We start from the raw sequence: 24,746 nt of genomic DNA, 5'->3' as shown, positions 1-24,746 counted from the left end.
AGACAGTAAAATGAACATTGTTTAGAGTTAAAGCATTTCAGTTATATTATGCGCCTATTATTCGTACTATTTGAATTAATTTAATTATAAAGGAATATTTTCTACATATAAGTCATCTAAGTAGCGACTATTTAAGTTGATAAGATCAATAAGATCATTGAAATTATAGATTAAAAAGAACTAGTATTCAATTTTGAGTCAAGTTGCCGTTCCCAAGATTCACGTCTTGACACTAAGACCGAAAATGATTTTGGGTGCTCCGAAATGTGTATTATATTTGCATATATACATGTAAAAATGCGGAGTAGAGCAAAGTCGGTCGACCTAGATTAACAACATGCCAAAGCCAAATGTGCACAGGAAGGGAAAACTGCAATACGCATGAAATTAGCTTAATTGTTTGTCTTCCCATGCTCCCCTTCGGTCTTAGCTGTGATGATGTAACCTTTTTTCGAACCTGACAACGATTTTTCAATTAGGTGTATACATAATACTTATTTAAAAATAGTTTGTTTGTCTTTTCTCTTGGTTTTTAAATATATATTATACATTCTTGTAATTTTCTATCATTAGATTATGCGGGGAGGGGTATTGTTTGCTCTTTACTGTGAGATGATTAACCCATCTGCTTGATACCAACAATAATTAGCTTATTTTGCCATTGCAGGTTTTCAATTGTTTACCTGACTGTAGATTACTCACTAAAACGGCCATTGAAGGTGATTCCATCATAGCCAGATATATCAGAGTAATAGTCGTTCGATATGAAAACCATCCATACATGAAGCTGGAGCTCTACGGCTGTGAGCAAGGTAATACACTCAAATGAAACTAAGGTCCACTTTTTTCTTTCTTTCTATATATATAGAACGCTTTGGTACTTAGCTTTGAATCCCGCGGGTCCATTACCAATAATGCACCCGATATAGTTATATACTATATACTTGTTTGGATCAGAATGTCTGCAAATGGCTGTATATGTATTATATATATAACTTTTTTCTATCGTTCAATATTATGTTGTATTTATGTAATAGTGTATACTAACTGGATGTCTAAAATGGCGATTATCAAATCCATGCCGTTGTTACGCGTTTATTTCCCCGAAATGAGCCGAAACGCGTTTACATATGCAATTCCATATTTATAATGTATAAATATATAAGTAATAGATATAAGTAATTGAATCTAACGCTTTTCTCGTTTTGAATTCTCAGTTTGTATGGAAGACCTAGGAATGGAGGCCTCCTTCATTAAAGATGTTTCAATCACTGCTTCGAGTGCTCTTAACCAACAAAGTTTGCCATCTCAAGCAAGACTAAATACCAATCAGGGGTACGGAGCTTGGTGTGCAAATCACACAGATGCTTCGCCTTATCTACAGATCGATCTGCGCTGGCTGCATGAAGTTCGCGCCATTTCAACACAAGGGCAACACTCCCTGTATGGTGATTCTTGGGTACAGCAGTATACTATGTCATATCTTAAAGAACCAAGTAATGAAACGTGGGAAAAATACATGGAGAGTAAGGTCGCAAAGGTATTGAACTGCAAATTATATTTCATTCCCCTACCCGCCCAAAATAGAAGACCTTCACACACGATGCGACATCTCTAGTTCTTGGGGACCGTGCTGACACACGGTGCAACATTGCCTGCACCATTGCACGCAACAGGACTGTTTCAGCGTGTGTCCACCCCAAACTTGTTGCAAGCAACGTTGCATGCAACAAATCTGAAGTTGAATCGCGCTCCATTCTTGCAACATTGCGCGCAACAAATTTCATCATGTGAACATGTCGGCAACATTACCTGCAACATTTTGAAATTTCCAGCCAATCAGCTTGCACCAAGTTTATAACTACTGACCAAATATCTTAACATAGCAGGCTGGCGCAAGCAATGTTGCATGATTTTGTTGCAATGTGTGTCGGCCCGATTCAAATTTGTTGCTTGCAATGTTGCGTGCAATGTTGCACCGTGTGTCAGCACCTTTAATAACACCGCCGTAGCAACTATATCTACAACACAACTTTATGAGGAAAAAACTATTTTAACATGTTACAGTATGTCCAGTAGGAAAGTTGAGCTGCTGCTTATCGTTGGATGAAGACATCGCACAAAACCTTGCAAGATATGCTCACACTAGGAAATATGTTAAAATGGTATTTTAAAAGTATTTGTTTGTTCTTATCTTGTATTTGTTTTCTTTATCTTACATTGCAGGTCTTTGTGGCTAATGATGATAGTGTGACTGTAGTCCAGAACGTCTTAACATCACCAATAACGGTTCGTCTCTTACGAATTCATCCTATTTCTTGGTCAGGAAAAGCGTGTTTACGGTTGGAGGTCTATGGGTGTGAAGGTAAGATGACAGATAAGGCACCTGAATCCCAGTGGCCTTTTCCCTAACTTTTACTGTGACAAAATTTTATCACCTATACCCCCACAGTATAAGTTTGGATTGTTACGAGGTTTTTCCGAAAATTCAGATTAGGCGAACCGCGATAATCAAATTTCCAGTTCAAGAATTTTCTATTGAATTTCAAATGACCCGCGCTAATCTATGGCCCCGTCCACACGTATCCGGAAGTTTTTGTATCCGCAAATTATTTTTTGCGGATACGAAAATGTTTGCGTCCACACGCAGCGTATTCGAATCGTTTTTACCGTCCACACGTATCCATTTTCGTAAAATTTGCCGATACGGACACAAACATTTGCGGACACGTGTGGACGGGGCCTATGTCTATTGTGTTATTTAATGGGTTCTGAGCATATATGGAATCTTTTGTTTTCAAAATGTCTACCCCAATCTTTGATACGATAAGATCGCAAGGAAACCGAAAACTCCGACGATAAGTACGAGTACGAGTACAAAATATGACGGTTGCATGGTAGTTTATTTATTCAACCAATTTTACACAAAAATGTTTAAAAACACAAATTCTTTACTAAGGATAGATTTTAGGAGCAAAATTTGAAATGCATTGAGAAACGGTAATTTCTGTGCTACAGGGATCCCAAACCCTAAGAATGAATAATTTTTGAAAAATCGAAAACAAAGAATTTTTTTTCGGTTGTGAATAGAGGCTTTACACCATCACGTGATGGCAGCCTTGACAGGGAAACTGAATCCTTTCTAATGTAAATCAGATTAGACCAGAATCAATTGTTCCTGCCCCCTGTCATGGCTGACATCACGTGATGGTGCAAAGCCTCTATAGACCGATCCCGGCTATTTGATGAAGTCCCTTTATTTCAAGGCATTGGGTCGAGTACTCCCTGCCGATACTGTCGATATTATCGTTACGGTTCAGCCTTGCTCAGTTTCCATGGCTCTCGATTATGTTGCCTGATAAATGAATGAACCTTTATTTATACAGGGTAGCCCTTTCAGTTACATAAAATAACTGTTATCAAGAGGAGCCCTGATAAAATCCATACAATAATAAATATAATTTAAGTAAAATAATAAAAATAGGGTAATAGTACTCTGCTAATAAAATATATTATAACGCTAATTTATAATACTAAAAAATAATGCTAAGGCCAGGCCTTGGACGTCGACCCCCACATGCCCCGAGTCCAATATAAACGAGCAAAAAGTTCAGCTGCATTGGACTCAGCACATGTGAGTCAACTCTTACAAAGAAATTCCTTTTCTATCTAAGAACAGTTTCAAGGAATGATTACATTGTACCTCTTGGAATGACGAGTATGGAAATCCCAGACCAAAACATCATTGCCAGTTCCTATAATACATCATTCGAACCTTGGAAAGCAAGGTTTCAAATGGATGGTTGGATGGCGCCTCAGATGCCAAATCAGTTCCTTCAAATCGACCTTGGAATGATTGACGCTGAGATTCTTGCCATAGGTACAAGGCATCCATTTCAGAAAGACAGAAGGGTTCTTGAATTCTTCCTATCATTCAGTGACGAAGGCTTATTTTGGTATCAATACATGGAATATTCTAAACCCAAGGTAAAAACTAATAATCTAAGTTCACTGATGAACTTATGGCCCAACCACTGGGCTTATCTAAGTCAGTGCACTGCTAGCTCATAGATCAAACCCTAAAACAACCTTTGGGCTGATCAAAGTCAGGACACGGCTATCTCACAGATCAAATTGCGAAGCGAATCACATAAAATTAAACGTCTGCAACATAGGTTCAAAAGATGCTAGAACAGCTAATCGATCAAAAATTAAAGAAATATATTCGAAATTTGTGGGGGAAAAGGTTTTCATTTTATATCATTTTTTATCATCATTTATTAGTTTACTCATTTTTGGCCTTAATTCTCTTTCGATTCTTAGCGATTTCATAACGAAATTCATCCGTACAAGGGCGTGCAAAAACACTTTCTTTCACAACCAATCAAGACCCGATATCTGAAGTTTGAGGTGGCAAGATGGAAACTTATAAATAGCTTCACAGTTAGCTTAGAACTTTATGGTAAAAAAGGTAAGGATGAAAATAGGGGATGAGAGAATAATATGATTGTAACAGATTGTAATGGATAAATGATTGTAATGATGATGATTATTATAATGAAGATAATCATGATGATGATGATGGAAATGATGATAATAATGATGCTGATGATTGTGACGGGCCCGGGAATCGGGAGCGATGGACTTAGATGATGGAAATAATGATACAATCCTGCTGCTGATGCTGCTGATGATAATAACATGATGACAAAGATAACACTTTTTATTATGATGTTGATAATGATGATGATGGTGATACTTGATGATAATGATACATAAAAATGATGATCCATCCATACAAAGAAATTCGTTTTTCTCGTTTTAGGCGTACCTATTTCGAAGTTCAATGCAGTTACATACAGCGCTTCGTCCTACATATACAGCAATCCCCCAAGAGCTGCAGTTTTAGGTGGTAGCAGTGCATGGTGTGCAGAGTACGTCGATAATCGACAGTTTCTTCAGCTTGACTTGGGCAAGTCGTTTCCTATCACTGGGGTTGAAACTGCCAATGTCTCCATTTTGGAAACAATGAACACTTTTATCGTTTCATCCTCAATTTATGGCAATATCTGGGATGATTATAAAGAGAAGCAGACAGTGAAGGTAAGAGTAACCGGGGGCGGATCCAGGATTTTAAAAAGGGGGGTGACGGTCATACCTCTCGCCATTACCACAGAAAACCCATAAAATGCGGGAAAATTGTGTTAATATAGCGTCTTAAATTTACGGAAATTCAATTGGATTTGAAAGCTTAAAGTAAACTTAGTGAAAGCTTGTCCGGATAAAATGTTTTCATCGTATTAGGGAAGTTACGTGTTTTATTTAGGGAAAGGCCTTAGGGCTTCAGAGGGGAGTGGAGTGTCATCATTAAATAATTTGTGCAAAAGGGGGGGGGGGAGGGGTGACTAGTCCACTGGATCCGCCCTTGTTTAACACTATGAAATTTGGTAAACTTGTATCTTTTGTAAGGCGCGAACGGCACGTCCATGCACACACCATTATCATAGGGGCTCAATATTACTTTTGGTTCACCTTTGCCATCGTAAGTTGATAAACCTACTTTTAAAATTTTGTTTGGGTGTATCAGTGATTCGTGAAAGGGGAAAAGAAGTAATTTAATTTAGCACCTAGCCTCGTACTAAAACCTTTGTGAGTGACAAGCGAAGCAATATGAAATGTCTTTTATTGTTGTTTAGCTATTCAACGTGAACCTACGAGAATTATTTACAAAGGCTATTCTGGCAAGGTTTGTGCGGTTCAATCCGAAAAACTGGACTAAAACCTTGTGTATGCGTGCAGGAATTTTAAGTAAAGGTAAAAATATTTGAATGGACCCCACCCCTGGAAATATAGTGGGGTCCGGTTATTTCAAACCATATCTCGAACTTCCTATTATTTGGAGAATCCAGGATGGCGTAGAGGTCAGGTCTCAGGTTTGATTCCTGGACTCGGCATCATATACGAATATAGCCATTTGTTAGGATTTTCTTTTGATTAGAGGGTTCTATTCTTGGGTTCTTGTCCGTTATTTCGATTCTTTTTCCTCGAGGTTTGAGACAACAGGACTCCACTGTATTCATTCCTATCATGGTAATCTCTAAAATCAAATGAAAAAACTAGGGATGATAATACGAGCCAAGAAAGTATGAGTACTCTCTTGTACGAGCTCAATAGTCCCTTTCACAGTTTCCTGCGCCATCTTGAAAGTTAGCCGTGCCTTTGCACCAAAGCGAAACGAACGGTGAGTTTTCAATGATAGAGACCTTTTTTAACACCTTGGAAAATTATTCAGATGTTTTTATCATTGCAAGCTAATCGTTCCTCTCGGTTCGATGCAAAGGCACGACTATCTTTCAAGATGACGAAGGGAACTGTGAAGGGGACTATTATAGATTTCAACACAGGCTGCCCAGGCTATTATCTATTTCTTAAAAGACAATTTGATATTTTTACAAATTTTACGATTTTTTTCTTTTAGCTTTAAAATCTGATTAGTAGAGATTGTGAAATAGATTTAATGATGAAAATTAAGGATAACAGAGTACAAAGTTTGGGATTCATACTGAAGCCATCGTCAGGTATAGATACTAGTTAACACCAACAGAGGACAAGTTTAATCGGTCTCGACCATCTAAGTGCAAGAAATTTCAAAGCCCTGAAGAGATGCAAAACTCGATTGGACTGTTTGATATTTGAAATGTTGCTGATTAAAGGTTGCAAACCGCGGATCTTAAATAATTACTATTATTATTAATCATTGACACAAAATGGCTTAAGTATGTTTTGTCGCGTATATTATTTCGCAGCTATAACAGCACCTCTAGGAATGTCAAAATGGAGAATCGCAAATTCTCAAATCACCGCGACAAGTCACGCTGGTCCTGGTACCGAGCCATGGAGAGCTCGCCTTAACAGTGACGATCTGAGTGACGCGTGGTGTGCAGGAGAAGACGTGATTGGCCAGTACTTGAACATAGATTTATTATACGAACACAGCGTCACCCATATTGCCTTGCAAGGTAGATTCGCGACGGCTTCAGAAGCCTGGGTAATTGATTACCAGTTGTTGTACAGTATGGATAATATAGTTTGGAACTACTACGTTAATGCCTCATACGTTAAGGTATGGAACCTAGGATTCGCATTGTTTTAAGCAGTACTGCACAAACCCGCATAAAAGAACCACGATTTTCTCAAGTCAGGCTGAAATGGTTCTAATATCCACATTAAGCATTAACAGCGATATTCCCAGTTATTATGCCTTTTATTGACTAAATGTCAGCCTGGTGGTTCTTAACCCACTGGTTCTTTTATACGGATTTTACTATACTTGACAGCGCATGGAGCTAAAGGGTAGCTAACCTCAGTAATAAGCGCCCAGTCCAAAAGTACTGAAAACAATAAGCTCCTAGCGGGGTTTAATAGAGAGAATACGGTATTTTTGGGGTGCAACCAAATTCAAACTCAAATTCAAACTCAAATTCAAATTCAAATTCAAATTCAAACCACTTGAAATATAAATAATAATAATAAAAGAGCAGCCATGTTGATCGATCTAACGAGAAAAAGCTTATAATGGGTGCTATGACACGTGGTCTGTAATGTATTTTTCTCAATCTATTGAGTTTTTCATTTCCACAGATATTGAAGGGCAATGTAGATTCATTTGCTGTTGTTAAGGTAGCCATTGATCCCCACATAAGATGCAGATACATAAGAATACAACCAACCACTTGGCATGGCCGAATGTGCCTCAAGACAGAAATTTATGGACATTCAAGTAAGGAAATATACCTGTATAGAATAAAATAAAAATAAATATTTACTTTAGAGCTGTGCTACGTGGTCAGATACTGAATGTATAGCGGCTGCCAAAATTCCTACTCGAGCCCGTCGAGCTGAGACACTGCGCATGCTCCACTTAAGGCTTGCTGTTTTGAATAGCAATACCCAACTAAATGAACGATCAATCTCAATGGTTATGAGAAAATATGAACACTTCGCATGCGCACGCATCCCTTTAGACAAAAATCTTGTGGTTGTAGTATTGCAGTATAATGGCTTTGCACCATAACAGGGGCGGATCCAGGAATTTGTTCAGGGAGGGGCACACTGCACAAAGTTAACCAAGGGAGGGGTGCACCCCTTAGAATTAAAGGGAAAAGACATTATTTTGCGTATCCCCTGCACCTCTCCCTTGGATCCGCTACCGAATCACATGATGGTAGCCACGACAGGAGGCGGAAACAATTGAATCTGGTCTATTATGATGATGATTATCTATCATGATTTATTATCATGACTTTTGGTCTAAACGAAAGAATGCATTTTCCCAAGGGAAAATACTCGAATATACTCTATTGTGCCTTCTGTCATGGCTGCCACCACGTGACAGGGCGAAGCCTCTATACGAGGAAATAGACTTCTTCGGCTTAAGCGTTATGTTTTCCTTCAGAACACATGTCATTCTCCTGTTTGAGGTGTATTCATATTCATGTGTTTTCTCCTACACGACCGTCAAACAAAGAAATCATACTCTAGGGAATGACACCTGGTCTAAATGGGAAAACATTGCACCCATGCCGAAAAGGTCTATTGCGGTTCTGATTCATGTTTGGCTGCTTATAGTTCTAGGGCCAATCGGGGTCAACAATGGCGACGTTCCAGATACCTACATATCGGCCTCAACTTATAAGCCAAATCGAGAGCCATGGAAAGCAAGGCTGAACCGTAACGATAATAACAATAGTATCGGCTGGGAGCCTTTGACAATCGACTTGGCCCCATTCCTGGAAATAAAAGGAATTCATCAAATGCGTGTGATTGGTGTTTCGACTCAAGGAATTCATTCTGCCACCTACCCTGCATTTGTTACAAACTATACATTGAAAACTAGCTTAGATGGTCTTAATTGGATTGATTATGTTGAAGATGGGATCCAAAAAGTAATTATTTTTATACATTTATTTATTAGAGAGCGTGGAATAAGGGTTTTGGAATGTAAAAGGATTTGAATTGACGTTTTAAACGACGCAAGCATATCCTAGAATGTTTCGTAAAAATACTTTTTCCTGCTTTCTCTCTCTCTCTCTCTCTCTCTCTCTCTCTCTCTCTTCATTTCTTTTATTTGTTTTTTTTAAATTTCTTTCATTGTTTATTGTCATTTTTTTCTTACCTTTCCATTTTAGTTTTGCCATTCATTTTTCACATCCTTTAATTTTTTCCCTTTTTAGATATTTAATGGGAATAACGACACCTTCAGCGTCGTGACTAATATTTTGAAGTCCGAAATAACTGTCAAATCTGTGAGGATAGTCCCCGTCAATTGGACAAACGGTGTTTCTTTGAGAGTTGAACTGTTCGGATTATCGGGTTTGTACCACGTATCATCATATGCATTGTTTAGGCTACCCCATGTATTCTCTGTTGGGATCCCTGTGTTAAATTATATGGCAGAGAAAACTCGCCACAGGAAGCCCGAGAAGCAAAAAGAGCCAAGGAGATGCCTGCGGAGGAGACTAATGCGCTGTCATAATCAATAATTATATCCCATAGCTTCTTTGCTTATTAGCTAATTCTTAAATAATATCTAAAATATTATTACAGGCTGTGGTAGCAAGCAAGACTCTAAAACTTGAAACCTTCTTTAGGCATGAGCCAGCATTTCTCTGCAGTTTGTTATGCATCTGTTGCTTTTGCATAGCCAACTGAGGCACTGATCCTTCAAATTTACCATTTGCACCTCACCTTCAAATTTTATCGAACCCTGAAACAATCTCTGGACTCATCAAAACCATAGCACGACTACCCCCGCCCCCCCTCCCTACTGTCCTCTGGATAACACCCGATATCCAAAAACCTATTCAATAATGTTTTATCAGTACAAAAAGAACTACCGTAATCTTTTTTTCTTCACAGTTTTACCAAGGGACGGCCATTACACTCTTTACTCAAACTGGTCCGCATGTAGCGCAACTTGTGGACCAGGTTTTCAATACAGGACAAGAAACTGTTCAAATCCTGAGCCCTTGTATGGCGGTAAAAACTGTACTCGGCTTGGGAGCGATACGCAGACGAGACTGTGCAATGCTCCTCTATGTCCTGGTAAGATTATTATGATCATCATGATCACCATCCTTATCATCATCATTATCATCTACATCATCAAAATCAGCATCATCATCATTGTCATTATCATCAAAATCATCAAAATCATCCTCATCATCTATCAAGATGTATTATCAGGAATAAGATGTCATGATCGTCATTATCAACAAGAACCCTTAGATCCAGGAAGAAACTTAAAAGAATCTACTCACGCGCAATTTCAGTAGTAGAACCTTGCTCAGTCCAGGAATTCAACCTTGGTGTGAAGACATAATAAATTGTGTTTTCCAAAGTATTAGTTTTACCCGCCATAATCTTATCTGTATTGTATTATGTTTTTATTGTTCAGCTCCCTTTTACGCTGCCCCGCCAATTTTCAAGAAAGATCAACCTACAACAGTAATGATACAAAACTGTACAGCGTTAGACTTGACCATTGATTTTGGCGATGGAACCAAGCTCCAAACTACTAACTGTTCCATAGAACACACATACATTATCGGCGGTATTATAGAAATAGTGATATCTACTCCAAATCACGAAGTCACAAGGAATGCTCACTATGTGGAGGACTCAATTAAAGACTTCCAAGAACATAACACTACAAAGGCAATCCTTCTTGGCCGTAATTTTACTATCAACTGGAGGATTGATGGAGGAACGATATTACAGCTAGGTTTTAATTATGGCGATGGTTCTTATCAAAATTCAACGTTGGTAACTAGAGACGGATTTCAAACAGGCGTGGCTCTTCATCAGTACAATATTCCAGGCGTTTTCCCAATAGAGCTGATTGTCTCAAATCTGATAAATACATCGGTAATTAACTTGAATGTTATCGTAGAGCTTGCCGTCAATGTATCGTTGACTTTATCGACCAAGACTATATTTGACCGTACTTATGAGTTCGATGACGTAATACTTCAAATCGAGGTTCTTAATGGCTCGAACCCACACTTTGTTATAAACACGGATGATGGAACTCCCTTGGTGAACCAAACATCTACCACACTCATACACAAGTATCGCGCTGCGGCATTAAGAACACCTAACATCGTGGCGTACAACAACGTAAGTTCATACTCTAGTGGATGCAACATTACAATTAATAAAATGGACTTGATTGTAAACGCTTCCCTAGAAGTACATGATACTATCTATCCTAACTCTACCTTCGTAAACCTGACGGTTCTTCTTGGAAACCCTTTCCTTTGTCTGATCAATCTTGGAGATGGAACCTTGATTAATAGAACCTCTCTGGACAATTCTACCCAGTTCGACCACAACTATATAGTTGGGGAATATACTATAACAATCAATTGTAGTAACCATCTAAGTTATCAACTGCTGTCAGAGAAGATTAAAGTACAAAGCGCAATCCAGAAGGCTAGCCTGGCTCCAACAGCACCTGTAGTTGTGAACCATACACATACTTTTGTTATAACCGCTGAAGACAAAGGCTCGAATTCATGTTATGTGGTTCGTCCAGGTGATGGTTCGACTTACGGGATCGGTAAACCACATTGTTTGATTAATCACCCTTCAGTTACATTCCTGGATATGCAGATACCATTTTTGATAAAACACACTTATGGAGCTATAGGTCTATACATGGTTACTGTTAGTGGATCAAATGCAATTTCTTCAGTTCATCTGGAAGATAGAGCTGTGGTCGTCCAAGGGAGGTGCAGCTATCCTAACATCTCTCTTCTCAATATCGGCAACAATAAACAAGACCCAACCAGAATTACCCGAATACAGTCTCTCTTAGTATATACTAAGATATATATAGACTGCGATCCTACAACGCTTTATAATGTTGACTGGAACATTAGTTTGGCTTCCAACAATTCTATTGGTTTGTCTTATAAGACATTCGAGACCCTGACCATTTACCAAAGGACACTCGATTATGGTTTATACCAAGTTATTCTTAACGTGTCAATGAGGGGCCTTGATGGTGTCTACCAGTTTAAGCACGGTTTCATCGAAGTCACTGCCAACGATTTCATCCCGATGATCCTGGGCGGCCATTTTGTCAGGAGAGGATTAAACAAGTCCATATACTTTGATGCTTCCGAAACTTACGACCCAGACTTTACAACTGGCGAAGATGCTTTTGAGTTTTACTGGTCTTGTTCGAATGGTTTCTTGCCTTCCATCGAAAGAATCAAAGCGATGTCTTCTTTTAATCGTTCTGGGCTCCCTGTGTTTAACGAATCGGGATTCTGTCGATCAAATACGAACTTTTACAAAGGAAGATCCAAGATTAACTACACGACTAGTTTTATGAGTATAGGTGATAATTATAGCGTCGCTGTTGACGTGTTTAAAGACGTTAAAGGAATGATTAGACATGCACGGTTTGTTCAAATTATGAGTTTAGTCGATGGCAATGTTCCAAACCTTTATCTCAGGTTAGTAGAAAAATGTTTAAGTCTGTTTAAGTCAGGTTTTCTACAAGTGTAAAGCAAAATTTCTTTGTTTAACGGTTGCGCATGGGAGGACACATTTATATGGATATAACTGAAACAAAGATTCTTTTTCTCAAGTGAATAACACGTGGTCTGAAATGAAAAAAAACATTAAGGCCAAGGATAAAAAGTATATTCCCTTTCCTTGAGAACTGAAATGCTCTGAAACTTTGGGTTTTCAGACAATTTCATTGAAACACTTTAATTGGCGTTCAGTCTATTTTGTATACACCTATTTCAAAAAACGCGTCATCGCCAAAGCGAGAGGTGATAGGTCATTTCGACATGAAAATGGTTTCGTTGAATACAAAGACTATTGAATCAGCCTCAACACTAAGGTCCTTGTTCTTAACGAGAATAAGAAGCAGAAACACAAGTCATTCCTGAGCGATTCTTGGATCTTGGAATGACCTATTTCCTATCGCTTTCGTTCTCTCCCCATTGCCTGTCGCCTTTGGCGATGACAACGTTTTTTCAGGGAGTTGTATATGGAAATTGTGCGATTCCGCGTATAAACTACCAAAGATGGAACTAAGGAAGTAGATTTATTATCTAATTTTTTTATTTTTTATTTCTTTTCAGATGTTTAAGGAATTGCATGGCTTTGGTCAATCCAAATAACAAGTTACATTTAGAAGTCTTCTCTCCAGATCTGACAGATACTGCTTCTTATCACTGGCGCCTCTTCCGTGAAGTCACAAGCAATGGCACGTCCAAATGGATGGAAATTGAAGAATTGCGAAATCTTACCAAAACAGAGTTAAACAACCGTTTCGTTGTCATAGCTCCAAATGTCATAGCAACAGAAGAGAGGTACAAGCTACAGGGGACAGCATGGATGTCAGGCGGGCCACGTGGTTTGGCAGAATATATTTATTCTTATAACATGCCTCCTTATGGGGGTTCTTGTGATGTGGACATCCCTAAAGGCAATGCGGGTGACACTTTATTCACATTTAAATGCAGGTAATAGAATACGTTCATCATTATCATCATTATCACTATATCACATATCATTAACACCACCACCATCATCATCAACCACCACCATCTTTATCACCACCACCATCACTATCACCATCATTAAAACCCCCACCTTCATCATCAACGCCACCACCATCATCATTACAACCATCATCATCAACACCATCATCAACACCATCACCAACATCATCATCAACACCACCACCGTCATTAACCACCATTACTATCATCATTAACACCACCACCACTATCATCATTAACAACAACACCACCACCATCATCATTAACACCAACACCAGCATCATTAACAACACCACCACCATCATCAACACCATTATCACAAGCAACACCATTACTTTTCACCAGTATCATCATTTTAAAAAACTCATTAATAATTCATGAAAGAAACACAATAGAAATCATGACCATGAAGGAGGTTTTATATCTGATATAGATTCGTCTTCATTTGCATAAACTTTAACTTGGATTTTCTCTATCAAACGTGGTTCATTTCGTAAAGAATTCTGTACAATATGAGAACATACATCACGAATTTTTTAAGCCGTTTAATAAACTCGCAGAACGTGTTTTATCGGGTCTAAAATCACTCGTCTGCGCCTCGTGTTTTATGCCCGGTAAAACACTCCTGCTCGTCTATTAAACAGTACATAACAACTTTTATCATTAATAGCTATTATATAGAAAGTAGTGGATCAACAGGTCTCTTCTGGGTCCGTTTCATCACAAACTAAATAATTATATATATTTTTGGGCTGATCAAAATCAGGCATGCCTCGTATTGCTGGGATCTGACGTGTTGGCTTTCGAGGAGGAAGGAAACCTGGAAAACCCAGAAAAAACCCTTCGAATCAAGGAAGAGATTAAACTCGAAAACCAGAGCTGTTGTATTACCTCTACACCACCCCTGATTTTCTTTTGTAGTGATGAGCATGATAAGGTTTATGTTTTTTTTTTCTTCTAATTTCCTTTTTGTTTCAGTGACTGGATGGACCATCATCTGCCTTTAACCTATCAGCTGTATTATCAAACAAATTTTGGTGTAGAGCTACTGCTTTATCATTCTGTCTTCCCTTCCTTTGCAATTCCCCTGCCACTTGGTGAGGCTAGTAATAACTATACTCTGAACATGACCATGCGAATTGTGGATTCTCTGGGGGCGTACAACACAACACTTTTAAACACCATGGTAAGAAAGGGCTTTCTGATTGATTGATTACTCGTGCGCAATCATCCATTACATTTTTTATTGAAAACTTGTCATTCAGCTGGTAAAAATTCCAAACGATACTGGAAATGACGTCTACAATGAAGCGACCTACAATGATCCTACTGCTTCAACAGACCTTGTGCGTTTGGACATTTATTTATTTTTTCTTATTTCAGACCACGTATCTGTTATAAGGGGGACACCAGGCGCAGTTCACGTAGGTGTCTGCTTAATAGAAGTACTGAAATGCTTTGTTTTTAGGTTGTGCGAAATGAATCTTCAAACATGACGGCGCTTCTCTTAGGATATCTTAACTTCGTGGATGGCACTGAGCTTCGGGACTTGATGAATAAGGGAAATCTGCTGGACGCAAGCATTAGATTCATGTCCATGTTGTCTGTACTAAACAGCATGGAAGGTGACCAGGGTCACCTGTCTCTCAGAATACAAGTAAGATCCACTATATTAATATTGAGATCCACTTATTGATAATAATGGTAATTGAACTGAGTGACATTGCAATATAAACAAAATAAAAATGCATAATTGAGTTCATCCAAAATGATGCTCATTCAATAAAATAAAATAATTGTTTTGTTTTGTTCTTTCTCAGATTCGGACCAAAATCGCTAAAATCTTATCGCAGTGGGAGTCAAGGGGCTTATTAAATGTACAAATTCTAGCATCAGCGTTGTCGCAAGCTATTGCCTTGCGTGAGGAAGTGTCAGTCGCGACTCAGGTTAGCTTTCGTTTATCTTAGATTACAGTTCTCTTTACTCTGCATGGGTATAATGTTTTTCAAATTGAAAAAAATACTCAAGGGAATGAAGAGTGGTCTCAACAAAAACAGGCCTAAATGCAGTGTTTCTTTTTCGTTTTCTTTTTATTTCTTTTTTCTTTCTTTCTTCATCTTTCTTTCTTTCTTTTCTTTTCTTTTTTTTTTTTCACTTCCTTTTTGGCACACATGCTGTTTCAGATGATAGGATTTAAGCTATGAAATTCGAAAATGAACTACTCACGAATCTCTTGAAAAAGGGTGTCAGAGCCGAATACCAATGAATACCTATAACAGACACATTTGAAAAAAATTGACTTGGGTTGATACATGAATATGTAGAGATATTACTAGCGTTTCTAATTTACTTATTCATCCACCTTAAACTAAATAGCATGAACAATTCACTATATTTTGTTATGTTATTCTGATTTGTCAGCTTCTGAAGTTACCACTGTCGGTTTTCATTGCTAATCACTTATGGAGCCAAAAGTCGCTATAGGTAGACGGGCAAAAAACTACCATCAATCAAGTCAATCGTTAGATTATGTAATAAAAATGAATGGGATCCCTTGAGGTACATGGGAACGATTTGTTTGATTAACGGTAGTCTTTTGTCCATTTACCTCAATGAAAACGGTAATTAAACTCGGGTCTTGCACAATATGAAACCTCGTCAATATAGCTTCTCCTATCGTTTGTGGGATTGATGTCGATGGGTAGCACGTGCACACTAGCCACAACATTCAATCCTTCATCCAACAAATATGACATCTATTTTTACAGAGGCACTGCCTAAACTCCTTGTCTGACATGTCGGATTTCATTATTGACCAGTCACGTGATCGATCCGTATCGGAGACTACTGTGGCGGACACAATACAGATTCTTTTCTATGGGTTGAGTAATACTATTCCAGCCTCGTCAGATTCCGCAAAGGTGCCTTATATACCAGGCTTGAAAGATATAAACATAACGCTTCCAAATTCAAACCTGACGTTAGGTGAGACGTCACGTCCAAGCGACATTCGTCTAGAGGTACGTATAGTGTTATGCCAGTGTCATTGTATTCTTATATATATCATTATATTATATAATTCGTCTAGAGGTACGTATAGGATTATGCCAGTGTCATTATATTCTTATATATATCATTATGTATTATATATTTGTCTCAATTTTGAAAAAAAAAAATTAATATAAACTCTGATTGCTAAAACCCCCTTAGAAACACTAAAAGCATGCAACCAAAATAGTACTACATAGTGGCGAATCATGCTAATTCTTTTGTATTCTATGTACTGTTTAATAAACGAGCAGGAGTGTGTTATCGGGTATAAAACACGAGGCGTAGCCGAGTGGTTTTAGACCCGATAAAACACGATCTGCGAGTTTATTAAACGGCTCAAAAAACTCCAGATGTATGTTCTCATACTGTACCGAATTCTTTACGAAATGAACCAAGTTTGATAGAGAAAATCCAAGTTAAAGTTTATGCAAATGAAGACGAATCTATATCAGATATAAAACCTCCTTCATGGTCATGATTTCTATTGTGTTTCCTTCATGAATTACTAATGCGTTTTTTAATGTTTAGCTAGTGCTATTTCGTGCTAAGAATGCAAATATAAAATAACTGTTATAAATCTCGCGTTTTGATTGGTTGGAAGTTCGTACTTTATGAGAGCACACAGCACGCACACGCACTTTCAGTTGCGTCATTCCTATCCAAAATAACGGATTTTGTAATTTGTTTATTAATTTTGTGATTTGTTCATTAATTTAACTTATTTTCTTCTGAAATTGACAGGCTGTTCAGATTTCCAAAGATACTATTGCAAAGATTGATGACTTGGCCAAAGAATCACTAAACAGGCTTGCATCAGGCGAAGAGCCATTTAAAATTGATGTTCCAATTCTATCCATGTCACTTCAGCGCATCAACGCAGATGATATAGACAATATGTTTTTCAACGTTGGAAAAGCTTCTGTTCGATTTCCGAACTCTTACACTTTGTTTGGAGCATCACACGGCATGGATCAAGTAGGTGTTAAGGTAAGGAGTAAACCCAGGCAGCTCAATCAGGGTTCCTGTGTATGGTTTATGAGGAAATGTATGGAAGTTATGATAAAGATAAAAAGATATAAAACACAGGCAGCCTAATCAAGGTTTGTTTATGGTCTCAGCTTGGATGCTTCATAGACTAACTCCATTGAATTAAGCACCTATTTACTTTTTTTATTTGTATCTTTTTTTAGTCAATGAGAATGAAACGTAATGTTTTTACTTGGAACTTAAACTGGCTTCGAGTCAAAACAGAACTGCTTCTCGTCGAGTTAAAAGATCCAGTTCAGGAGACTCTGTCCGTGTCTCAGATATCACAACCAATCCACCTCATCATACCTCGTGCAGCTTCATTATTTCCTCCTCCAGAAACAAGCTTTATTAGCAAGGAAAGACAGAGTCTCGCTTTTCATCAGTTCAATATCACCTCTTTAAAGCCCATGAATATTAGAATCTTGCCAGTTGAAGGTAAAGTTTCTTTTGGTATATACTGGAAGTATGCGATGCGGCCCGAGTTAAACAGTGAAGACTTTGTTGGACGTTTACCTGACTTTTCCTCCTGTAAATCGAAAGGCACTTCTTACACTGATTGTGAAAAGGATCCCTATACGATATTTATTGACACTACTCGGCTCGATCAACTTGGAAAATATTTTCTTGGAGTTCAAACCTTAGACGATTACCCGGTCAATAAAAAAGAAAGAGTACGGAGATCGGCGTGTGAAGGGAGTGGCCGCTCTAAGAGATCATGCTTGGAGTACAAGACCCCTCCGCCATCACCTTCACCTAATATGGGAGGACCAATCCAGTACGATCCTCGCTTTCATTTTAACTACACCATACAGAGGTTTTATTCTCCTTGTCTGTTTTGGGATGCTCAGAATGACACGTGGAGTGAACAAGGGTGTAGCGTAAGTATTTGAGTATAAACTATAAATGAACCCGACCCGTCTTTAAATCAGTTAACCATTTTGTTCCATAAGAATGGCCGAAACGCTAGAAATTGTACCTTTTAGTCCTTTTGATGAATTTTTCATCATTTTGTTTAATGTATACAAATATTTCAACAGACAGGAAATTTCTCTACATACCAACATGTACACTGTAAGTGTACTCATCTAACTTCTTTTGGGGGAGACCTGCTTGTAGCTCCAAATCCAATCGACTTCGACAAAGTTTTCGCAGGGTTTGCGAATATCTCAGACAATATGGCGGTTCTCGGAGTCATAATCACAGCATTTAGTATCTATACAATACTAGCTGTGTGGCTGCGAAGGCTGGACAAGCGAGATGCAGCTAGGGTATGTTGTGATTGTTATTTATAATTTATTTTTGACGATGATTTAAAAAAAAAAATTGTATCAGATTCTTTACAACTTTAGCGGCACTATGCCTTGCTACTTTGCTCCCGTATTTGGGGCTCAATTTTTTTTTAATTTTTAAAAAGGGGCACTTGGATGAAAACGCCCTCAATTTTCGAAGTCCGAATAATTGAAGTATTTGAGGATAATTAGATTCAATTATGATTATGTAAACCAGATTAGTGAAAATCTTCGCCTTGGAGCCACTTGCAGTTGAGAAATTTTGGGTTAAAAGAGAAAAGAACAATAGGGTTGAGTAAATGATGTCATTTACTCACAATTTAGATGCTAAATAAAATTGATAATTTTTATCCGACACATTTTACTGTGAGTAAAATATGTTGCTTGGCTACTATTGGGGCCATACAGATACTTTTAACTAGGTTTAAAGTCATTTCCAATTTTTATCCATTTTCATCCAAGTGCCCCTTTAAGTCGTGAGGCCCTTTCCCTACCCCAACTTTAGCAGGGCTCGAACCAGCAAGCCGACCCGTTCGACTCATACTGGTTAAAGTCAACGCAACGTTCAAGCTACAGGATGTATCTAACAATAAAAGTCGTTCTTACTCGAGTTTGTTATATTTTTAGGGTGGAATATCAGTGATAAAATCAACAATAGACTCCACGGAAGACCATCCTTACGAAGTGATTGTGCAAACAGGATCATGGAGCAATTCCGGGACCTCTTCTAATGTCTTTCTTACTGTCATCGGCGAAGAAGGTGAAAGTGCAGCAATCCACCTCACAGACAAATACAAATCACTATTCAATAGAGGAGGAACAGATGAATTTATCGTTCTCTTACCCAAAGACATTGGGAAAATTCATTTTTTGAGGATATGGCACGATATGACTGGGCCAAGTTCTTCTTGGTACTTGAACTATATCATCGTTCGTAACATAAAAACTGGAGCGCAATTCAACTTCGTGAGTGACCAATGGTTTGCCTTGGAAAAGGAAGATGGTGCAATTGACAGGGTACTTAGAGTAAGTGCTAAAGAAGAGATGACCAACTTCAAGACTTTATTCCGACAAAAGACTGAGAAGGATATCTGTGATGGACATCTTTGGATCTCGGTAATGGCCAAGCCACCCAAGAGTACCTTTACTCGGGTACAACGTCTATCCTGCTGCATGTCTTTGCTGTTCACTTCTATGATTACCAACGCCATGTTCTACAATATTGGAAACGAACCAGATACTTCTTCTATAACTCTTGGTCCGATCACAATCAGCATCAAACAAATAATCATAGGAATTCAAAGTAGCTTTATTGCGTTGCCTATAAATATCATTATCTTGCAAATCTTCCAAAAAGCTAAAGCGAAAGAAAACACTATGACACCTAACTACAAACAGCCCTATTCAACTTGGCAAGATGAAGGTGACGCACAAAGTAATAAACGAAAAGATGGAAGCTCTAATGCCGAGAAGAAGGGGTTGCCCCATTGGACGGTTTATATAGCATGGACTCTTTGTGTCCTTGCTACAGTGGTTTCGGCAGCGTTTACTCTTTTTTACAGCATGATGTGGGGCAAAGAAACTTCAAATAAGTGGATCTCATCAATGCTGGTATCATTCTTTCAGGACGCTTTTGTCACGCAGCCATTAAAAATCTTTCTCTTAGCACTCTTCATAGCAACTTTCTTGAAAAAAATTCCACAGGAGTTTACCAAAAAAGACACAAAAGAGCAAGAACTAGATTCCCTTCAGGTACAAGAGCCTGGCAATTCAATTTTTAATGAGGACATGATGGCTTCCATAGCCTCGCGTTGTCAGCCTCCTAATGAAGATCTGGTCAGGAGAGCAAGAGATTACAAGATGAAAGAGTTACGCATGCATGGTATCATCAAGGAAAACATATTCTTCGCTGTATTTTTGTTGGCGTTATTGGGTGTTAGCTACTCCATAAGAGATTATGAATCCTTCCGACAAACCAGTAATATCAAAGCAATGTTCACCGAGCAGGTAAATAGCCCATGTCAGAATTAATTTGTAGTATTTTTACTTTTTAATAAAATGAAAGCAGCCGTGAAGACGACGATGCAAGCATGAAAAAGTAAGCACCGTCCTGTTTGCTAAAATAATGACCCTAATATATGACGATGAGAATCTGATACTGTGATGGCGACGGTGACAGCATGAGGGTTCCGCCATGTCTTAAAAAGCTCGGGAAGCTTTGTTCGACCTCACGGGCTATTAGGAAGCTTAGCATCGACGAAGAAACACACGACGACGACTGAATAATGGCGTCAATGCTGAAAAAGGTTGGGGCGAGGAATTCGTTTTCGGCGGGATAATTTAAAGGTTCAGCAGTTTTGTACGACGACGACGAACAATTATTTAATATTTATTAACTCAAAATAATAATTCAAACATAAGGATAAATTAACTCATATTCAGCCTATACTATGTACGTTTTCGGATTTACGGTAAATTACGGGAAAAAACGTCGTACGCGTAGAAAGAGCATAATAACCTACGTTTTTATGTGAAGGGCTTGTAATTGAAAATTCCGTCGTCGACGACTAAGACAGGACGACCTATTCTCTTGTACGCACATGCTCAGTACCCTAGAAATGTAGCGATCCGATTTCCGTTCGTCGTCGTCGTCGTCGTCGTGTGTTTTGTCGTCGATGCTTAAGCTCCTTATTGACTCTTAGACAAACATTTGGGCTTCGGGTGTAATTGTTAATTAGCCTCTGTCGGTAAGGATGCGTAATTTAACGAAGTTTAAAATAAAATTGTTTTCAGGTCAATGATAACGTCACCTTGTGGACTTTCGTGGAAAACACTGTTCTGAAATTTAGCTTCTCGCGCCAATGGTACAACGGCAGAGCTGATGGTGCCGAAGGATTTACAGAGGAGAAAAAATACTATATGGTTGGAATGCCTAGATTACGACAAGTGAGAGTCAAAAAAGGTAAATTTTTATCAGCAGTTTCGTTTTGGTTTTGGTTTATGTTTTTTATTCTGTTTGGTACACTCACTTCTCATATCTTTGGGCTCAGGTTCGATACCTGGACTCGGCATCACGTGTGAGTAAAGTTTTTGGGTCTCTCCCTGGATACAAGGGTTTTTCTTCATGTTCTCAAGTTCTTTCCTCCGCACTGAAACCCAGAATACTAAATTCCATTTCAATGTGTGAGTTAGGTGTGCCCTGACCTAGATAAGGGGTTATTTCAAAGTTAGACAAAATTGTTGTTTTATTTATTTATTGCTATTTGTTTGTTTAATAATATAGAAAACTGCACGTTAACGATAGTCAAAAGTATAACAACACATTGCGTCGGCGAATATTCCATACCGAATGAAGACACATCCTACTACCTCCCTGGCTGGAAAGAACCAGGCAACCTGACCAGCGAAGCTTGTCCCATCCCTTGGAGGTACCAAACGTCTTGGGAACTAGACGGAATCCCATTATGGGGACACAAGGCAGTGTATAACGGGGGAGGCTTCACCGCTGATTTGGGTTACGAAATGTGGCAGGCAGCAGATGTAGCGTCAACACTGAAAAAGTACAACTGGGTTGACGAGTTGTCCAGAGCTGTGGTGGTGGAATTTACCATATTTGATCCACACGTGAACTTGTTTAGCATGGTTACGTATGTTGTTGAGATCACCGGAACCGGAAGTGGTTCTTCGTTTGTTAAAGTCGACACATTCAAGCTTTACCTGCACCTTGGACCATCCAAAATGCTTCTGATATTCTGTGAAGTCTTGTCAATCATCATCTGCCTGATCCTGACCTTCTACACCTGTAAGAAAATCAAAACTGAGGGGTTGAAGTACTTCAGGAACAAATGGAACCTCCTTGAAAGCGCTCAGCTTGGACTGTGCTACGCTGCTGTTGGCTTATTCATAGTTCGTCTCACATTCACTGCCAAAGCCATCCAGAAACTACAAGAAAATCCCTTCCTTTTTGTGAGTTTTCAGTACATCGCTAAATGGCACGAGGTCAATGTTTATGTTATAGGGATCATTGTATTCATAGCGACCATGAAATTCCTTCGTCTCATGAAATTTAACCGCCATATTGCAATCCTGTCCAGAACAATTTCAAATTGCCTCAAAGACGTTGCCATCATTGGGTTTCAGGCTCTGTTAGTCTTCACGGCATTCTCCATCTTTGCTTATGTGACTTTTGGCACTAAAATGGAAGACTTTTCGACTTATATTTTGGCGCTTCAAAGCCAGTTGACGATGATGCTTGGCAAGGGATACTTTACCGATTTGTCTCAAGTAGATCCAGTCTTGGGACCCGTTTACTTCACACTCTACATATTTGCTATGATGTTCTTTCTTCTTAACATGTTCATAGCTGTTATAGCCGACTCTTATGCAGAAGAGTGCACTGGAGTCGATCCTGATTCGGAGGAGTTCGTCATGGCAGGATTCATGATGGATAGACTAAGATCATTGTTTAGTAAAGAGAAGCAAACAACTGAACCGTGGGTGGAAATCAAATGTCCAGAGTACAAAGACTGGCCTGGGACGAAACAAGAAGCGCTGTTTGAAAAAGCGCGCCAAAGTCATGAAATGTTGAAAATAAAGGAGAAACAGCTGGATTACATCATGCAAGGCCTGTTGCATGCGGAGAAAAATATCGCAAAGTCCGAGGAAAGCATTGCTTGGAAAACTATGGCAATATTGCCATCACGTGATAGTAAAAAGTATAATAAAGTTGCACTGATGATTTTGTTGACTGAAGAATACATCGACGAGAATGAGGAAGAGGCAGATTGTTAGAATAGCTAAGGCTTGAAGTTAATTGAAGTTACTTCACCAAATGACTTTGGATTAAAAGAAGGCAGGAAAGCGGCAAAAAAGGATGCACGCAGGATTGAAAGCGAAAAATTAACATGACAAATCAAAGATGATTTGATGATTTTATTTAATAATGAATTATGACTTATTATAACGTACCTCTAACTTTACATCGTACCTTGAAATTTTTGACTACATTTACAGCAGTTCTATATCTATAAAAAGGAGGGAAAAGGTTGTTTATTGTCTACGTACTGTGGGTCTTTTATTCTTTGTTCTTTGGCGGCAAAGAAACCGTTTCATCTTGCCCTCCAAGTGTTCATTCACCATCTCGTAGTCAAGCAGTATAAAATTGCTTTAACTACGCACAATTGTTTCAATATCTCTATTTACGTCTAACTTCACCAGTAGTTCATTACTATATTAATATCTCTTGTATCTATTATACCTACGTCTTTCTGTTGCTGGGGGCCTAGAATCATGAATATCAGTCATCCACATCAGCTATCCCATAGCAACACTTATCGAACGAATGATAAATTGGATTTATTCAACATAGGGTAGATTCGATGAAATTTAGCAAAAAGTATCTTGCTTTGTTTCATTAAGTACACGGATCTTCTTATTAACTTTTTCTGGACTTTTCGGGATTTATTCAAGCAAGTTCTTGAAGCCTACACTCGCGTGAGTATTTTTTAATTGTAAAGGTTTTCATTACTCACTAAAAAGTAAAATTTCAGTGGATAAAACGTTGGGAAGTTTTTATGTATAACTTTCGTTAAAACTTTTGAAATTTTTAGTACGACTGAATCACTTTATGTGGTCTGTGAGGATTAATTTTGAAGGAGATTTCACGAAGATACCATTAGAATTCAAAGAAAATGAAAAAATTCCCTTGATGAATATTTCAAAAATTTAACATTATTACTTCAAAAATTTGGGATATTGCAGCATAAGATTTAGGAAAGCCATAACAACAACT

At 38.4% G+C, this 24,746-nt stretch overlaps 1 protein-coding gene across 1 annotated transcript in view; it reads left to right on the top strand.

Moving 5' to 3' along the window:
• The window catches only part of LOC116286409 (uncharacterized), a 40,051-nt gene extending 16,133 nt beyond the window's left edge, over positions 1-23,918 (top strand). The window contains exons 15-38 of the mRNA XM_031692958.2: positions 668-812; positions 1,218-1,540; positions 2,227-2,365; positions 3,680-3,987; positions 4,324-4,471; positions 4,826-5,103; positions 5,697-5,814; positions 6,807-7,123; positions 7,642-7,780; positions 8,629-8,945; positions 9,234-9,372; positions 9,919-10,104; positions 10,457-12,524; positions 13,164-13,547; positions 14,565-14,772; positions 15,055-15,243; positions 15,407-15,532; positions 16,355-16,606; positions 17,379-17,624; positions 17,828-18,544; positions 18,704-18,934; positions 19,583-20,962; positions 21,749-21,917; positions 22,239-23,918. Of these exons, the coding sequence (XP_031548818.2) occupies positions 668-812; positions 1,218-1,540; positions 2,227-2,365; positions 3,680-3,987; positions 4,324-4,471; positions 4,826-5,103; positions 5,697-5,814; positions 6,807-7,123; positions 7,642-7,780; positions 8,629-8,945; positions 9,234-9,372; positions 9,919-10,104; positions 10,457-12,524; positions 13,164-13,547; positions 14,565-14,772; positions 15,055-15,243; positions 15,407-15,532; positions 16,355-16,606; positions 17,379-17,624; positions 17,828-18,544; positions 18,704-18,934; positions 19,583-20,962; positions 21,749-21,917; positions 22,239-23,746 (10,035 nt within the window). The 3' untranslated portion in view covers positions 23,747-23,918. The remainder of the gene's footprint in view (positions 1-667; positions 813-1,217; positions 1,541-2,226; positions 2,366-3,679; positions 3,988-4,323; positions 4,472-4,825; positions 5,104-5,696; positions 5,815-6,806; positions 7,124-7,641; positions 7,781-8,628; positions 8,946-9,233; positions 9,373-9,918; positions 10,105-10,456; positions 12,525-13,163; positions 13,548-14,564; positions 14,773-15,054; positions 15,244-15,406; positions 15,533-16,354; positions 16,607-17,378; positions 17,625-17,827; positions 18,545-18,703; positions 18,935-19,582; positions 20,963-21,748; positions 21,918-22,238) is intronic.
• The last annotated feature ends 828 nt before the right edge of the window (positions 23,919-24,746 follow it).

This window comes from Actinia tenebrosa, unplaced genomic scaffold, assembly GCF_029948245.1.
Source record: "Actinia tenebrosa isolate PJP-AT-01 unplaced genomic scaffold, QUT_ActTen_1.0 PGA_scaffold12__29_contigs__length_12842862, whole genome shotgun sequence".
Classification (NCBI taxonomy): domain Eukaryota; kingdom Metazoa; phylum Cnidaria; class Anthozoa; order Actiniaria; family Actiniidae; genus Actinia; species Actinia tenebrosa.
The sequence above is the reverse complement of the archived record's forward strand: the minus strand, read 5'-3'. Positions and strand labels throughout refer to the sequence as shown.